Raw genomic sequence first — 18,297 nt, forward strand, 5'->3', positions numbered from 1 at the left:
TATAATCTTTTTTAGAAATTCATCATTTCTTTTAGGTTTTCAAATTTAATGGAGTATGGATTTTTAAAGTATTCCCTAGCAATGTTTTGGATTTTTTTTGGTGTCTGTTATGATGTTTCCCTTTTCGTCTCTAATTTTGTTGATTTGAATTTGCTCTTTCTTTTGGTTAACTGGGCTAAAGGTCTGTCAGTCTTATTTAACCTTTCAAAGAACCATCCCTTAGATTCATTGACTTTTTTTTGTATTATTTTCTTTGTTTCCATTTATTAGTTGCTGCTCTGAGTTTTGTTATTTCTTCTCGTCTCTAGGGTTGGGGTTGGTTTGTTCTTGCCTTTCCAGTGTCTTGAGTTGTACTGTCAAGTTGTTTACCTGTGCTCTTTTTAATTTTTCAATGTAGGCACTAAGAACTATAAAATTCCCTCTTAAGACTGCTTTTAGGGTATCCCAGAGGTTTTGTTCGGTTGTGTTCTTGTTTTCATTTTGTTCCAGCAGTACTTTTATTTATTTCTTAAAATCTTCTTTGACCCATTCATGATTCAGGAGTGTGTTGTTTAATTTCCATGAGTTTTTGTATTTACTAGAGCATCTTTTGCTGTTGATTATGAGCTTTATTGCACTTTGGTCTGATAGAAGGCATGGAATTATTTAAAATTTTTGTATTTATTGAGATTTGTTTTGGGCCCCAGAATGTGGTCAATTTTAGAATAACTTGCATGAGCTGCTGAGTATAAAGTGTATTCTTTAGTGGTTGGGTGGGATATTCTGTATATATCAGTTAGGTTCATTTCGTGTAGTATGTCATTTTAATTCAGAAGTCTCTTGGTCACCACCAAGGTTAAACCAAGAGGAGATCAACAGTCTAAACAGACCTATAACAAATAAGGAAATTGAGATAGTGATAAAATACCTCTCGACTGAAGAAAGCCCAGGCCCAGATGGATTCACAGCAGAATTCTACCAGACATTCAAAGAAAATCTACAGCCAATACTGTTTAAAATATTCAAAAAGATAGAAACAGAGGGAGAACTCCCAAATTCCTTTTACAAAGCCAGTATCACTCTAATACCAAAACCAGGTAAAGATACAACAGCAAAAAAGTTTCAAACCCACATCCTTAATGAACATATTCAACAAAATACTTGCAGACTGCATACACATCAAAAAGATCATCCATCACGATCAAGTCTGCTTTAGTCCAGAGGTTCAGGGATGGTTCAACATATGTAAATCAATAAATGTTATAAAACATACAAGTGGACTTAAAGACAAAAAACACATGGTCATCTCCATAGTTACAGGAAAGACATTTGATGAAATCCAACATGCAATTCTTGTTAAAAGTTGTAGAATGAATTGGTCTGGAGGGAACATACCTCAACATAATTAAAGCTGTATACAACAAACCCATTGCCAACATCATCCTAAATGGAGAAAATCTGGAAGCATTCCCATTAAAAATCAGGAACCAGACAGTGCTGTCCACTATCTCCACTCCATTTCAATTTAGTACTTGAAACTCTTGGAAGAGCAATAAGACAAGAGAAGGAATTTAAAGGAGTACCAATTGGAAAAGAAGAGGTCAATTTATCCCTATTTGCAGATGATAGGATATTATACATATGCGATCCCATAGAAAACTGTTAGAATTAATACTTCCAGTAAAGTGGCAGGATACAAAATCAACTTACAAAAATCAGTAGCCTTTTATATACCAACAACAAGCAATCAGTAAAAGCATTCGAGGAAACCCTTCCATTCTTAGTAGCCTTAAAAAATATTTAGGAATAAACCTAACCAAAGACATTAAAGATCTCTACAATGAAAATTTCAAAACTCTAAAGCAAGAGATAAAGGAAGACACTAGGAGATGGAAAGACCTACTATGCTCATGGATTGGTAGAATCAGTATTGTGAAGATGACCATGTTACCAAAAGTAATTTATAGAGTCAATGCACTCCCAATCAAAATATCCATGACATTCTTCACAGAACTTGACAAAAATCATCCTAAAATTTATATGAAATCACAAAAGACCCAGGATAGCAAAAACAATCTTGGGCAATAAGAACAAGTATGGGGGATCACCATACCAGATCTCAGACTATATTACAGAGCTATAGTCATAAAAGCAGCATGGTATTGGCACAAAAACAGACATGTAGATAGGCTGACTAGACTCCAGTGGATGAACTTGAACTGAGGGACATCTGGGTACAAGAAACTGGATAGGCCTTTACCGTATATGACAGAATACACGAAATCTGGTGGTGGGGAGGACTATAGGGGGCTGTGGATGGGGGAGTGAGGTCTAAATATGGTTAAGATTTATTGTATGAAATGCATAAAACCTCAATAAAATTATTCATTAAAAAGAGCAAGCTGAGGGGGCTGGGGAATGAGGTGACTACTTAAGAGCACTGACTACTCTTTTTTTTTTAATTTTATGTGTATGAATGTATTGCCTGCATATGTATAAGTGCACTGGGTGTGGTGCAGTGCCCACGGACGTTCAAAGAAGGCGTTGGATTCCCCTGAAACTGGAATCACAGATGACTGTTAGCTGCCATGTGGGTGCTGGGAATTGAAACCGGGTCCTCTGTAAGAGCAGTCAGTGCTCTTAACTGCTGAGCCATCTCTCTAGCTCCAAGCACTGAATATTCTTGCAGAGAACCCGGGTTTGGTTCCCAGCACCCACATGTTGGATAACAGCCATCCACAACTCCAGTTCCAGGGGATTTAACACCCTCTTCTGACCTCTGGTCATTGCTTGACATGGGTGCACTTACATACATGCAGGCAATACACTCGTTCACATAAAATAAAAAGTTATAAAATTTTTTAAAAAGCCAGCTGAGTATAAGTCTAAAAAAGGTAAGAAATGGTGCTTTGTATAAAAATGATAATAAATAATAATAAATACGTCTGAAAAGTTTTTGAAATGACCATTTGCTGTTTGTTTTGTTTTTATTTTGTTCATTTATCTATTTATATTTTTTTTTAAAGAAAGACTTTATAGCCGGGCATGGTGTAGCATACCTTTAATCCCAGCACTCGGGAGGCAGAGGCTGGCGGATCTCTGTGAGTTCAAGGCCACCCTGGTCTATAGTGAGTTCCAGGCCAACTGGGGCTACAGGGAGACTCTGTCTCAAAAAGACCAAAAAAGAATTTACATAGCCTAGGCTGCTTTCAAATTTGCTGTGTTGATCATGAATTCCTGATAACTCCTACTGATAATCTCCAAAGTGCTCAGATTACAGATATATGCCACAATGCTCAGCCTAAAAAAAATCTAAAGGGATTTTTGCATTTAAAAAGACAAAATAAAATTTACCATTTTAAACACTTTTGATTACCTTGTTCTGTCACTTTTTGTACCTTCATACTGTTACATAACTATCATCACCATCTATCACTAGAAATATTTTCACCTTACAAATAAACTCTGTACCCATAAAGCAGAAAGTCCTCATTTCCCTCTCCTTCCAGTTCCTGGTAGCCACTGTTCTACGTTGTCTCTAAAGGCAGTTCATTCTTTTTTGTAAATATAATAGTTTTGTTTGAGAATTTCATACACGCATGCAAAGTATTTTGATCTTATTCAATCCCCACTCCTTCCCCTAGTTCCTCCCAGATCCATCTCCACCTCACAACCACTCTCAACTTCATGTCCTCCTTTTTAAAAAAAAATAATCACAGTGAGTTGACTTTGTGCTAACCATATACTCATGGGTGTGGGGAAATTCATTAGTGTCATTGACCTACCAAACAGCCACACCCTTAAAGTAAAGCTGAGTCTCCCTTCCCTAGAAGCCATCAACTAAGATACTGTTATTATATTGAGTGCTAATCTCCACAGCCAACAACTTTCTTTTTCATATTTATATAAAAATATTGCAAATCAAACTTGGATTTACAATCATGCACTGAGTATTGAAATAAGAAGTCATAGATGTTTTAAATTGAATTTAGAATTTAATTTTTTTTCAATTTTTTGGTGGGGTGTGTTTTTGAGACAGGGTCTCCCTGTAGTCCCAAGCTGGCCTGGAATTCGCTATGTAGAACAGGCTGGCCTGGAACTCATAGTAATCTGCCTGCCTCTGCCTTCCATGTCCTGGGATTAAAGGGTTGGGCCACCACGCCTGGCTAAAAAAATTTTTTTTAAATGTGATTAGGGGACTGGAAAGATGCCTCAGTGGCTTTCTTCCAGAGGACTGGAGTTCAGATCCCAATATCCACATTGGGTATTTTACAACCTCCTGTAACTCCAGCTCAAGGGGATCTGACTTCCTCTTCTGGCCTCCTTAAGCACCGGTACTCATGGGCACATTCATTCACACAATTAAAAATAATTTTTAAAATGTGTGATTAGAGCTGGGCATAATGGCCCATGCCTGGAATCACAGCACTTTGGGAGGCTGAATTAGAAGAATGGGTCACTGTATGTTTGAGTCTAGCCTGGGCTTTATAATGAGTTCCAAGCCATCCTGGGCTATGGAGTGAGACTCTTTAAAAAATAATTAAAAGTAAAAATGTATAATTTTATATCTTTTTATTTAACCCTATTTCCGGGTAGTTCCTTTAGTCAAGGAAAATAAACACATTTCTGGTCACATTAGTTAGTGCACATTGCTGCATCAGGCTAAAAAAAAAATCCATTTTGCTCAGTAACTTTAAATGATGTTGTATATTTTGGGATGCTTTAGACAGCAAAGTATTATGATAGGCCAAAAATGCTGACTATGATAGCTAAAGCCCCACTTTTTTAGTTTTTTTCCCATTATTTTTTAAACAGTTCATCTAGAGTTTATTAATGCTTAGAAAAAGAAGCCATGCACAGTGGCTCATACTTGCAATTCCAACACTGGAGAGACTGAAGCAGGAAGATCATGAGATTGGGACCAGCCTGGCCTTTATAGAAAGTTCCAGGGCAGCGTGGGCTACACAATGTAGACCCTGTCTCAAAAAGCAGACAAAAGAAAACAGGCTTGTATGGCGGGGAATGTAGCTCATTTGAGAGTTAGTAGATGCTTGCCTAGTATACAGGAGGCCCTGAATTTAAACCTCCAGCATCATGTAAAACTGAGTATGTTGGGTCATGCCTTTAATTACACATTGTGTTGCCAGTGCTTGTGAGGTTGAGGCAGGAGAATCAGGAATTCAACTTTGTAGAGTTGTTTCTTAGCTTTTACTTCAATGCGGGTTCTGGGGATCAAACTCAGGTTGTCAGGCTTGCACAGCAAATCCTCTGGTCCATCTTGCTGGCCCCTCTTGGGTTTTGAGACAGAGTCTCACTTTGTACCCAGGCTGGCTTGCAACTTAGAGCAGTCCTTCTGCCTCAGCCTCTGGAGTGCTGGGATTATAGGCATGAGCCACTATGCCTGACTAGAAGCCTCTTTCACAAACAATGCTCTATAGCATATAATTAGATGAAATTAGTCAGAACCATATGAGACTGACACACTGGAAAATAAGCGTGTTTAGTAGATCATAGGATGCACTGTTATAAGTTTTGAGTTTATGCTTATCTTGGTGAATATATCTTGCTTAACATAGATATTTCAGATGCTGTTTTCACTATCAAGAGTCAACATCAATTTTTATTGAATTTTTATGCATTTCATACAAAACATCTTAATCATCTTTATATTCTCTCCCCATCCGGACGCCCCCCCCCATAGTCTACCCCACCAGATTTCATGTATTCTATCATATATATTAAGTCCTCTTGAGTCAAGTTAGTGTAAGTTCATCCACTGGGGTCTAGTCAGCGTCCCTGTGTTATAATATCTTAGATTATCTGAAAATACCTGAATTGTGCCAACAAATCAGGGACTGAAGAGGATGGTATGATTTAAAGTTGAGCTTGATTTTTTATCTAATCAAAATCTGTAGGACTGATTTCTCTTAATGTGGAGTCACCATGTCTCTCATTTACATTTCATGAATAGGTTAGATAGAATTAAAAAAATGACAGTCATGAGCATTTTGTGAAATTAAGTTGAGAAGTATTATGTAAGACTAACTTAAAAATACCGAAGATATGAAAAAGTTTACATTCCTGTATCATTTGCAGCTCAATTCCCCAGAAGTGGAAACTGTTAAATTTCTTGCATAGGCTTTCTGATAACTTTCCGTCTATGCAAGCATGCATGCATTTATACATGCCTTTATTTTCTACACAGTAGGGACCATTATAAAGCATATTTTCAATTTAGTTTTAATACATTACAAACAACTTCTGATTGTTCCTTATCAAAGTACCATATATTTTAACAGTTGCACAGTAGTCAATTGTTAGGGCATTCCATAGGTAAACAATCCTCTCCTGATGGATATTTGGATTTAGTTTCTTTTAAGATTTAATTTGTATGTGTGTGTGTGTGAGAGAGAGAGAGAGAGAGAGAGAGAGAGAGAGAGAGAGAGAGAGAGAGAGAGAGAGAGAGAATATGTGTGAATGCCGCATGTGTGCTGGTAGGGGTAGGTGCCTATGGAAGCCAGAAGAAAGTGTTGGATCCTCTTATTTTTCTGTTGCTGTGATACAACACCATGACCAAGGAACTTAGAGAAGGAAGAATTTATTTGGCTTATGATTCCAGAGGGAGAAGAGTCCATAATGGCAGTAGGGGTGCCTGGAACAGAAAGCTGAGCACTCACATCTTTAAGCAGATGCAGGAAGCAGACAGACAGACTTGAAATAGGGCAGACTTTCAAAGCCCACCCCCAGTGACTTGCTTCTTCCAGTAGGGCCACGTCTCCTAAAATTCTGCAAACAGCACCACCATATGAGGCCAAGTATCAAATAGTTGGAGGCTATGGAGGACATTCTCATTTAAACCACCACAGATCCCTGGGAGCTGGAGTTACAGGTAGTTGTAAGGCACCTGATTTGGGTGCTGGGAACTGAACTCAAGTCTTCTGGAGGACCAGCAAGTGCTGTTAACCAACCACTGAGCCATTTCTCCAGCCTCTGTTTTTGTGTTTGTTTTGTTTTTTACTATCATAAGCAATGCTGCTACCAAACATTTGTAAATATTTTTGTTTAGTTTTGTTTGTGAAATCATGCATCATTTTTTAATAGAGTAATGATGTTAATGAAAGTTTGTAAATTTAAGACTAAAAATGTGTGTAAATACCATTTTGAGTAATAATACATTTTATGATCCCTGATGTTAGTTTAATGCTCACAACACTTTGGAATAAGTACTGGCTTTTAAATATACAGGTTTATGGAAATATAATTGTCGTACACAAAATGTACTTAATGTAGTAGTTTTGATATGTGAGGCCATCACTACAGTTAAGATAATGAAAATGTTTATTACCTACGCACAATTTTTGTGTGTGTGCTTCTGTTTTATTTTTGTAAGATTACTTAACACGAGATGTAATTTCTTATGTTTTTCATTGTTGTTTCAGGCAGAGTCTTTCTGAGCAGCCCAGTTCTAGAACTGGCTATCTTCTTGCCTCAGCCTTTTGAGTGCTGGGATCACCATGACCAGCTCCTCTTAAAATTTTAAGTACAAATACAAAACTATTGCCTATCACTGCTATGTTGTACAGCAGATTTCTAGAACATATGTTGTATAAGTGAAATTCTTGAACGACACATTCCCATTTTCCCTTTCTCCTTTTTCCCTGACATTCGTCGTGCTACTCTGTTATCTGCTTCTTGCGTTTGCCAGGTTGAGATGTCCCATATAAGTGTAATCATGTATTATTTGTTCCTTTAAGGCTGAGAAATACTCCATCATATGAGCATACTGTATTTTCTTTACCTTTCTGTTTTCTTCTGAGAATGTCTCAGTCTGTAGCACACGTTTTGAACTCAGGATCCTTCCACTTCAACCTCCAAGTGTGGAATTAGGTATGTGCCATCATATTTGGACACATTTTCTTTATGCATTCATCTGGTAATGGACATTTGTATTTTTCCCATTCCTGGCACGTGTGAATAATGCTTCAGTGACTGGGGAAGTGCAGATACCTTCAAGATTCTCATTTTAGTTTTTGGTAAATTATCCTGAAGTAGGACAGCTGACTCATGATTTTCAATACATAAACTTTAGGGGGATACATTGAAACTGTATAATTGACTGTAGAGTCTGCTGTTGCTTCCCTTTTGTGGGTTGATCTAGTCCAAGCTTGTGGATACAGGTGCTAAATTTAGGGTTTATGTAGAAAAAAAATCTCTCCTGTCTGTTGTAATCCTCCGTGCCGAGCTATAGAGCTTGCTACTAAAAGAAGTCTTTGGAGCTTGCTACTAAAAGAAGTCTTGTTGGTTTTCCTATGCCCCTCATACTGCCAAACAAGTTTATTATTACCTCCATTCAAAATTCTTCTTTTATATTCCCTGGTTTCGTGATGATGTCTCCATTTACCCTGTCATCTGAGCTGTAGACCTCCAAGCCTTGTTCTTTGCTTCTTTAACTCTACCTACTCTTGTGTTTTTATGGATACAACTATGGTCAAGGTCCTCAGCAGGTTTGCTTGTTTGTTTTTTTGTTTGGTTTGAGACAGGGTCTTCCTCTAGTCCCAGCTGGCCTAAAACTTTCTATTGTAGATCACGCTGGCCTCAGTCTCAGAGATCTACCTGTCTGTGCCTCTAGAATGCTGGGTTTAAAGGCATATGCCAGCAAACCTGGCTGTTTTGAGATAGAATTTCACTGTGTAGCTCAGACTGGCCTTGAAGATAAGATACTTCTGATTTAGCCTGCTAAGTATTGGGATTATAGGCATGGACCATCAAACCTGACTCCCTTCAACAATTCTTGCTTCAGTGAATGCAGTCACCTGTACCCCAGTGGAGATTCATCCTTATCTTGCCTTGCTCAATCTCTTAGCTACATTATTTTAGTAATATGTGAACTCCTTAAAAGGCAGTCTGTCACCCCATTGCCATCTCGTGCCTTTGGGCCTTTATACTTACTGGTTATTACTTACACTTTACTCTTCTGCTAGATCCTCCTATTTCTTATATTTTATCAATTATATCTTTTTATCAGTGATTACTTTTATTTGAAATTACTATACAAAAAGTCTGAGAACATATAGTGAACTCTTTTTCTCAATGTATATTTTTATTGAATTTTTGTGCATTTCATACAATACATCTGAATCATATTTAGACCCCTCCCATCTGTACCACTTTATAGCACCCCCCACTGAATTTCATGAATTCTGTCATATATGTTAATGCCTATCATGTCAAGTCTGTGTAACCAAATAGTTTGAGTTCATTAACTGGAGTCTAGTCAGCCTATCTATAGTTACTCCCTTTAAGAAGATCAACTCTCCATGCCACTATGGCCTAAGGTGGTGGCCTCCTGCCCATTTCCCCAGTTGTATTCTGGGTTTTTGTCTGATTGAGTTGGCATGGGTCTTGTGCATGCTGTCATCATTGCTGTAAATTCATATGAGTATGTTCCCAGAGGCCTGGCAGACTGTTTGCTTATGACCATGCATCAACCCTGGCTCTTACAATCTTTCTGCCCCCCTCTTCCCTGACAGTCCCTGAGGTGTGGGTGAGTGAGTTTTAATATAGGAGTCATATCCACGGACATGCACTCTGCAGTCGCTTAATCTCTACGCTTTGGCCAGGCTTTCTCTGTGTATCATCCTTCATTACACGAGGAAGCTTCACTGGAGAGAGTTAAGAGATGCACTAGTATTCCCTCTACCACCTGTCCTATGTTTCTTGAGCTTTAGATGTAGAGGTTCCACTGTAGATGTGTCACATAGGGATGGGCATCTCACATATTTCTCTGTGTTTGGCCAGTTGTGGGACTCTGTATAGTCGCCATCTTTTGCAAAAATGATGAGTGGTGAGTGGTATACTTGTCTATAAATATAAGGATTCATACTTAGCATACAGTAAGACATTACATTTATCTAGGAATGGGACAGAGGTGGGGTTTTCTCTAGTATCCATGACCTCTCTAGCCATGTGTATTTGGCTATATTTAGAGTGCCACACATGGGGTCCCTCCCACTGAAAGGACTTTAAGTCAAATTAGGTAGCCATTGATTGCCCCCAAGATAAAAGTGCCACTACTGCACCAATATAGTTTGCTATGCCAGCCGTTGTTGTGGTTATTAAACTTTAAGCTGAGTTTGGACCACTGGTTGATTTTTCTCCCTTAGCAGCAGCTTGCATAGTGTCCTTTAGAACTGGAGGAGGCTTCCCTGTCAGTTCCAGCTCAATTGTTCCAAGGCCTGTGTCCAAAGTATGTCCTTTCTTCAGCAATAGGGTCTTATCTTCATGTTCTTGGAGCTAATCAAGGACTGTGGCAATAGCCTGTGTTATTTTTGGAGTCTTTTAGACTACCCTGACCAACAACTAGAAGGGAGGTTTCTTCTTTCTGGCACTGTGTTTCTTTTCATAGAGTCTTCAGCACCTATGCACTCATGTTCAGATAGTGTACGTGCATTTTTCAATAGATTTTTAAGCTAATACATTTCCCTTTGGTTTTCACACCAATTAAGCATTATTTATGTCTTCTTTGTCTCCATGTCTAACCTCTCTCCTCCCTCCCCAGTTAAAGTACCCCATTTTCCCTGTTTTCCCCTTGATAGTACCTGTCTCCTGTTATCTTCCCTCTCTTGTGCTCCCCTTTACCTCTGTGGTTCCTTGTGTATCCTTCCCTCATTCCTTCCCAGTTAAATAGTGCCCATTGACAAATGGATAATGAATATGTGGTACATTTACACAATGGAGTTCTACTCAATGCTAATGAAAGATGAAATCATGAAATTTGTAAGTAAATAGATGGAACTAGAAACTTAGACTAAGTGAAGTTAACACAGACTCATGAAAACAAGCACTGTATGTTCTCTCTCATTTGTGAATCTTAGCACAAAATTCTTATATGTGAGTATATATCTTGAAGTAACTGTAAGAGGCAGGAATATGGAAAGGAACCATGAGGGTAAAAGGAAGAAAAGAATACAAGAGAGGAGGACAGTAGGAGACCGATGTTACCAAGTGAGAAATGGGGAAAATGGGAGTATCACTCTTATTTCTTAGTCTGCCTCCTACTCATCTTTATAAGACTCACTTCTGTCATCGTATCTAAGAAGTTTTCTAAACTTTTATCTGCATTTGAATTAAAATCCCTTACTTATAACTCCTCTGATGCTACATTCACCACATTGGGTTTTAATGATCTGTGTTAGGTGTCTGTCTTCTCTAACAGGTTGTGAATTCTTGGATACTATAGCTTGGGGAAATCTTTGGTTTCTCTATGAAAATGATAGGGTCCCTTCTTTACTCATGATGTCACCTTCTTAAGAAGGACTTCTTTGTGAACTTCCTTTAGTACTTCTTATCCCTCTGTTTTAGTTTGCTTCTCCGTTGCTATGATAGCACTGACCATGCAAACTCGAGACAAAATCCTAGCATAGAACTGTGGAAATGGGCAGTAGGCCCCAATTGTAGCCAAGGAACTGTTGGGAACTGAATAATGCTGAGTGAGGAAGAGCTGATCTTCTTCAAGGGAGTGACTTTAGATAGGCTGCCTAGACCCTAGTGGATGAACTTGTACTGAGGGACATCAGGGGACATTAACTTGACTTGATAGGCCTTAACATAATTGATAGAATGCATGAAATCCAGTGTGTGTGTGTGTGTGTGTGTGTGTGTGTGTGTGTGTGTGTGTGCACGCTATGGTAGGGTGCCAGTGGGGAAGGGGAATGGTATAAGACTATGTTGTTGTGTATGAAAAATACACAAAAATTCAATTTAAAACACTGACCAAAATCAGCTTAGGGAGGGAAGTTTATTTGACTTAGAGATTACAGTCCATTAACAAGGAAAGACAGGGCAGGAGTTTGAGGCAGAAACTGAAGCAGAGACTATAGAGGAATGCTATTTACTGCCTTGCTTCCCAGCCTAGCCCCATATGCCAAGAGGGTAGCACAGCTCACAGTGGTCTGGTTCCTCCTACATCAATTATCAATTAAGAAAATGCCTCACACACATTCCCACACCCAGTCCAGTCTGATGGCTGTAATTCTTCAGTTCAGGTTCTCTTTTCCCAGGTGTGTCAAGCTGACAGCTGCAGCTAACTATGACACCCCCTTTCTTCTCTCTTTTTTTTTTCAGGACAGGGTCTCCCTATAGCCCAAGGTGGCCTGGAACTCACTATGTAGACCAGGCTGGCCTCAGTCTCACAGAGATATGTCTGCCTCTGCCTCCTGAGAGTGGAACTGAAGTTGTGTACCACCACGCCCAGCTTATTCCCTTTCTTAATTTGTTGTATTTCTTGGCCCTCAGTTCTGTCATGATATGCATTTTTCTTATAATTGATCTCTTTTTTTTCTTTCTTCACTTATGGTTATTCAACTAATGAATGATTTGAAAGTACTAAGTGGAAAATTCCACATTTTAAGAAAGGGGTCATATTTATAAAATATACTAAAATATGTGTTAAAATCCTAAATTATTAATAGTTGTTAATCTCTTACCAATGCCTAATTTATAATATGTATGTAACAGGAAAAAATAAACAAGATATATAGGACTCTGTAGTATCCGTACTTCACAGGTGGTCTTGGAACATATATATCCCCATAGCAAAGAGAGATGGGCTACAATATCTTATTTATTGTCTATTTCCACTAGAATATTATCTTTGCAGATTTTATCTGTGTGACCACAGGCAGGTGACATGTGACATGATTTCTCTGAGTCTCAGTTTTCTTTTCTGTAAAATGGGTAATGGGCTTATTTACTGCACAGAATTGGCATGAGGATTATATAAATAAGTATTGAAAACACATTCTAAATATACCTGATATGTAGTAGGCATTAACAAATATTACTTAAGCTTGACATTATAGCTCGTTGGTAGGCTGCATATTTAGCATTGGCAAATCCCTGGGTTCGAAACATAGTGCCACACACACGCATATACACTCACAAATATTACTTTCCATCTCTTGGAAAATTGGTCTGAAGAGACACCTAGTATAGCTAAGTGTTTATATTGGCATTTCTAAAACTTAGCTTAATAATGCATACTTGGAAGTATCAAGTATTTCTTTGTGAAAATAAATGTTTGAATTGAATAGAATAAGAGTTTTTAAAATCATTGGTTTGTCTTCCTTAGGTTAGTGTATTTTTATAATCAGTATAGCAGCTTTAAGTATTCACATATCTAATTTAAAGAAAAAACATAAACATTTTAGACAAATGTGGAAAATTTAGAACTGTGACCGTTATTAAAGCAGTAAGTCTCACAGAATGTGAGGCTAGCAGCATCTTCAGTTTTTGAAGTCTATGAATACCATTATAGAAAATTCAAGTTGAATTTGAACTAATGTATCTGACCCACTTAAGACCTTTCTTAACCTCTTTGTTTTCACCTACTTTAGTGTCCTTCACCTTTTATAGCCAAGAGAGAAATTAGTACATTCCTGTAAAGACTGACATCCAGGGACTGGAGAGCTGGCTCAGCAGTTAAGGGCACTGACTGCTCTTGCAGAGGACTGGGGTTTGAGTCCCAGCACCTACATAGCAGCTAATAACAGTCTGTAACTCTAGTTCCAGGGGATCCCATGCTGTCTTCTTTTTTTTTTTTTTCCCTCAAGTCCTTTTTTTTTTTTTTTTTTTTTAAATTGAGCATTCACTGGAGTCTAGTCAGTCCATCTAGTGGTTTATGTAAGTTGTACTCTCCCTCACCCTGCAACAATCAGTCTCAAATAGTTCTCAGTCTAGTGCTGGCCTGCCACCTATTTCTCACTTCCCTTTTGGGCCCTTGTTTAATTGAGCTGACATGTGTTTAACTGGCTGACATGGGTCCCATGCTCGAAGCCACTGCTGACACAGGCTCACATGAGCAAGCCTCCAGTGGCCTGGAGGCCTCCACCTCCTTGTGTTCGTGAACCAGTTCTAGCTCTTAAATCTTTCAGCCTCCTTTTCCACAATGGCCCCTGAGACGTGGGTAGGTGAGGTTCCATATAGGATCCCCATCCTACACTCTACAGTCTCTTATTCTCTGAAACTTGGCCAGTTGTGGCCTTCTGTGTGCATCTCACTCAGATGTACATGGAAGCCTCACTGGTGAGAGTTGAGGGCTGCATTAGTACTGTCTCTACTCCTTATTCCACTATGTTCCATGAGCCTTCATTGTGGAGATTTGACTACAGATGTGTCACTTAGTACTGGTCATCTCCCAGGTGTATGTTCTCTGTGCCTGACGAGATGTGCAACTCTGCAGTAGCCTCCATCTGTTGCAAAAAGAAGCTTCTTTGATGAGTGCTGTACAGCATGCTTGTCACTCTAAGGGAGGTCTCTTCTATCTGACACTGTGTTGGCTGCCAAGCAGCTCCCAGGTATACATATGCATTAATGTTCAGAAACTCTATGTACATTTCTCATAGGCTTTCTAGGGCATCACATTTCCCTCTACATTTCCTAGCTCCCCAAGATTCACTCATCACTTTTTTTCTCCCACTTGGCTTCCCCCTCCCTCCCTCCCTAGTCACAGTGCTCCCATTATTCCCACCTTCCCCTCAGTACCTCCGACTCCCACCATCTTTCCTCTCCTGACTTCTCTCCCTCCCCCACATCATGGTTCCTTGCATGTCCCTCCCTCAGGTAACATCTGTTCCCTACTGTCCCCCTTTCAGGTTGTTTCTTTTCCTTTACCTCCATGTATCCTTTGCCTTTAGCTGGCTCCTAGTGTTACATCAGAATTTATGTAGTCACATATAAGGGATTGATATTATAATTCACAAATGAGGGAGAACTTACATTGCTTGCTTTTCTGCATTTGTGTTACCTACTTAGTATAACATTCTCTAGCTCCATCCATTTACCTGCAAATTTCATAATTTCATCTTTTCTTACTGCTGATTAGAACTCCATTGAGTAGATGTACCACATTTTCATTAACCATTTGTCAGTTGAGGGACATTTAGGTTGTTTCCATTTCTTAGCTATTGTGAAGAGCCAATGCTCTCTTCTGACCTCCACTGGCATTGTGCAACATGGGTGCACTTATATACATATACATGGAGGCAATACACTCATATACAGAAAATTTAAAAAAAAAGAGTGACTTCCAATCTGGATAGGCAAAAAAGGGCAGAAAACGACTTGTGTTGGTATCTTTGGAAGTGAAACTGTATGTGCTAAGCTCTATCTGTTAAAAGATAGAACTTAATATATTTTCTTTAATTTTTTTCAGAAAAAGTAGGTACAGATGGTGATAAGGGAAGTGAGTGCCAACTATGTATGTTACTTAGTTTACTCCTTTTAGGAATATATTAATAGTGTGTCCCCAATTTTCAGATAAAGAACTTGAGACATAGAGTGGTTAAGTTTCTTGCCAAAAGTAATGTACCTTGCTATTAAGTAGCAGAAACAATGTTTTGATCCAAGATCCTTTTGACCCCTCTCCCTTTTCATATCTGCCACATATTTGGATAAGAAAGTATACCATGAGGCTGGAGGGAATGGCTCAGCTGTTAAAGAGTGCTTGCTGGTTTTGCAGAGGATCTGAGTTCAGTTCCCAGCACCCTTTGGGCAGCTCACAACCATTTGTAACTTTGGTTCCAGGGAATCCAATGCTTCCTTCTGGCCTCTGTGAGCACTGCATTCATGTTTTTCCTCCTTTGAATTGGAAATGACAAACGTGTGTCTCGCCTTTGCTGTGAGTATTATCCAGCATCACAAAAACCTGATTTATGCTTTTATTTTAGAGTAACATTGTGGTTAACGGTGCACACTTGACAGTCTGTATAATACAAATATTGGCTTTGTTTCTTTCTAGCCAGTTCATCTAGGTTAAGCCACATAGCCCCTTTGTGTCTCATTTTTCTCATCTATAAAATAAGGCGATTAGTAGCTGCATATTTCATAGGATTGTTATAAAGATTGAATGCATCAGTAAATACATAAAAAAAGGTTTTCAGTAATACCATGCAAATCTTCAGTAGATGTTAACCGTTATTATCAGTATTCTTTCTACTTGTCAGTATACAGTATCAATGTTTATTAACTATCTCATTAAACTGGGACTTTTTGAGAACTTGCCCATAATCACACTGTCCTGAGCCTGGCATATGTTATATTATTTTAAATTTTTATGGAATGAATGATTGAGTGGTTAAAGAAATTCCTTCATGCTTCTCATACCTACCCTTTCTTTCTATTTCTTCTGAGAACTAATCTTTTTACCATAACACAATGTTTACAGCTAGACTAACCTTGTTTTCTAAAACAAAAATTTGAGTCACTTTGTCTAAAACAGAATAGTCTTGTTAAGTTCAGGTTGTGACACTTAGAGCTGCCATTCTACCTCATTAGATATATGTCTTCATGGTCACTCTCTCTTACTCATCCTCCCGCTTCCTGTCCCCTCCACCTCCTTCTCCTCCTCCCTTTCTTCCACCACCACCACCACCACCACCACCGCCACCGTGAGTAAAAGGGTGATCTTTTCTCCCTCTCTGGTTGTTTCTTAGCATATAACATAGTCTGGGGATAGCATTATTTGGAGAGTGATTGTTTACTTCAGTGGAGTCTGTGGGCTAATCCAGGGTATGAGTTGACTTCAATTATACCTTTATCTTAAATGCAGATACAGAGGCCCATTCATAGTAGGGATGTTTTTAAGACTGTTAGGAGTCATGAGACCCAAATCTGACTTTATTTTTGAAGTAACACATTTCAGAGCCCAAATTGGGCCCAGTATATGTGAAAGGAAAGAGGTGGAAACAAGATAGTAGCCATTTATATATTATACTGTGCCTTCAAATTGTTCAGTTCTATGGAAGTATTCTCTTTATTATTGTTATTCACTTGGGAGTTAAATATATCCATGTTTGGATAAGTAACATTATGGTTACAATATTTGTTTAGTTTTAGTAATATATTTAAATGTATGGTATAGCATATGGGTATATCCAGTCCCATGTAATGTTCTTTTTAAACACATAAGGAATAATGTTTCACCTTGTTAAACCATTATATGTAGCACTGTAGAAAATTTTTTAAAACCTTTTTCATAACGGTTTGATACACTGTTTGAATTTTTAAATTATTGACATTTTAATTGTATATATCAGTGGGGTTTAGTGTCACATTTCGATATATTATATATATCATATGTTGGTCAAATTCAGCTTTCCTTTTCTCACCCCTAGCACTTTCTCAAATTCTGTTAATCGGTATCCTACTTTTAAGTTAGATTCCATATGTCAGCGAGAACATACTTGCTTATTTTGCTTAATCACTTTGTCCTTCAGTTCCATCCTTTTGCTGCAAATGACAAGTTTTCCTTTTTTCTTTATGACTGAATAATACTCTTATTGTGTGTGTGTGTGTGTGTGTGTGTGTGTAATTTTTAATACATTCCTCTGTTGATGAATACCTAGACTGATTCAGTATCGTATCTATTCTAAATAACACTATAATAAATTATCTTAAATTTTCAGTTTCTAAAATCAAGGTTAAAAGGATCGGGGGGCTATGCGAGGGGGTATAAAGATGATTGTTTGAGATATTCTGTATGAAATACACAAAAACTTAATAAAAACATTTTTTTTTTAAAAAAAGCACTCACAGGGCTGGAGAAATGGCTCAGAGGTTAAGAGGACTTGTTCTTTGCAGAGAACCTGGGTTGGTTCCCAGCACCCACATGGCATTTACAACCACCAGTACTTCCAGTTTTAAGGGATCCAATCCCCTTTTAAAACTGACCTCTGTGAGTATTATGCACATGTAGTGCATTTACATACATGCAGCCAAGACACCCATACAAACAGAAATACAAATAAAGTGTTTAAAAATTAGTGCTCACTGGGGCTGGACAGATGGCTCAGTGGTTAAGAACACTGACTGCTCTTACAGAAAACACAGATTTGAATCCCAGCACCCACATGATGGCTAACAATGATCTGTAATTCCATTTCCAGGGGATCCAACACCCTCTTCTGGCCTTCCCAGGCACTGCACAACACAAGTGCACTTACATTCATGCAGTCATAACATGCATACACATAAATAAAAGTGCTCTTATCGGTGATTACCAGAGGGTATTGGATTTCTTGGGGGTGATGAAAATCTTCTAAAATTAGATTGTGATGATGATCATTGCACAATGCCGTGAACATATTAAAAACTTTTTAATGATAAACTAGTGAATTCTATGATATATTAATGACATCAATAAAACTGTTTAAAGGGGGTATTCAAATACCTGCTCTACAACTTACTGTCTAGATATGTATCCTAGAGCAAGTTGCTTTTATTGCTGTACTCTGGGTTCCTTATCATGCACTGGGGATAATA

At 38.3% G+C, this 18,297-nt stretch overlaps 1 protein-coding gene across 7 annotated transcripts in view; it reads left to right on the plus strand.

Annotated features, from left to right (window-relative positions):
• Positions 1-18,297, plus strand: part of Atp11c (ATPase phospholipid transporting 11C) — a 261,713-nt gene that overhangs the window by 67,247 nt on the left and 176,169 nt on the right. Inside the window, exon 2 of one of the 7 annotated variants that reach the window (XM_029558012.1) lies at positions 15,562-15,655. The exons of the other annotated variants lie outside the window; for them this stretch is intronic. Coding sequence (XP_029413872.1) covers positions 15,629-15,655 — 27 coding nt within the window. The 5' untranslated portion in view covers positions 15,562-15,628. The remainder of the gene's footprint in view (positions 1-15,561; positions 15,656-18,297) is intronic. 7 annotated transcript variants of the gene reach the window in all.

The sequence above is a fragment of the Nannospalax galili genome, unplaced genomic scaffold (genome assembly GCF_000622305.1).
Source record: "Nannospalax galili isolate Female #2095 unplaced genomic scaffold, S.galili_v1.0 scaffold167, whole genome shotgun sequence".
Classification (NCBI taxonomy): domain Eukaryota; kingdom Metazoa; phylum Chordata; class Mammalia; order Rodentia; family Spalacidae; genus Nannospalax; species Nannospalax galili.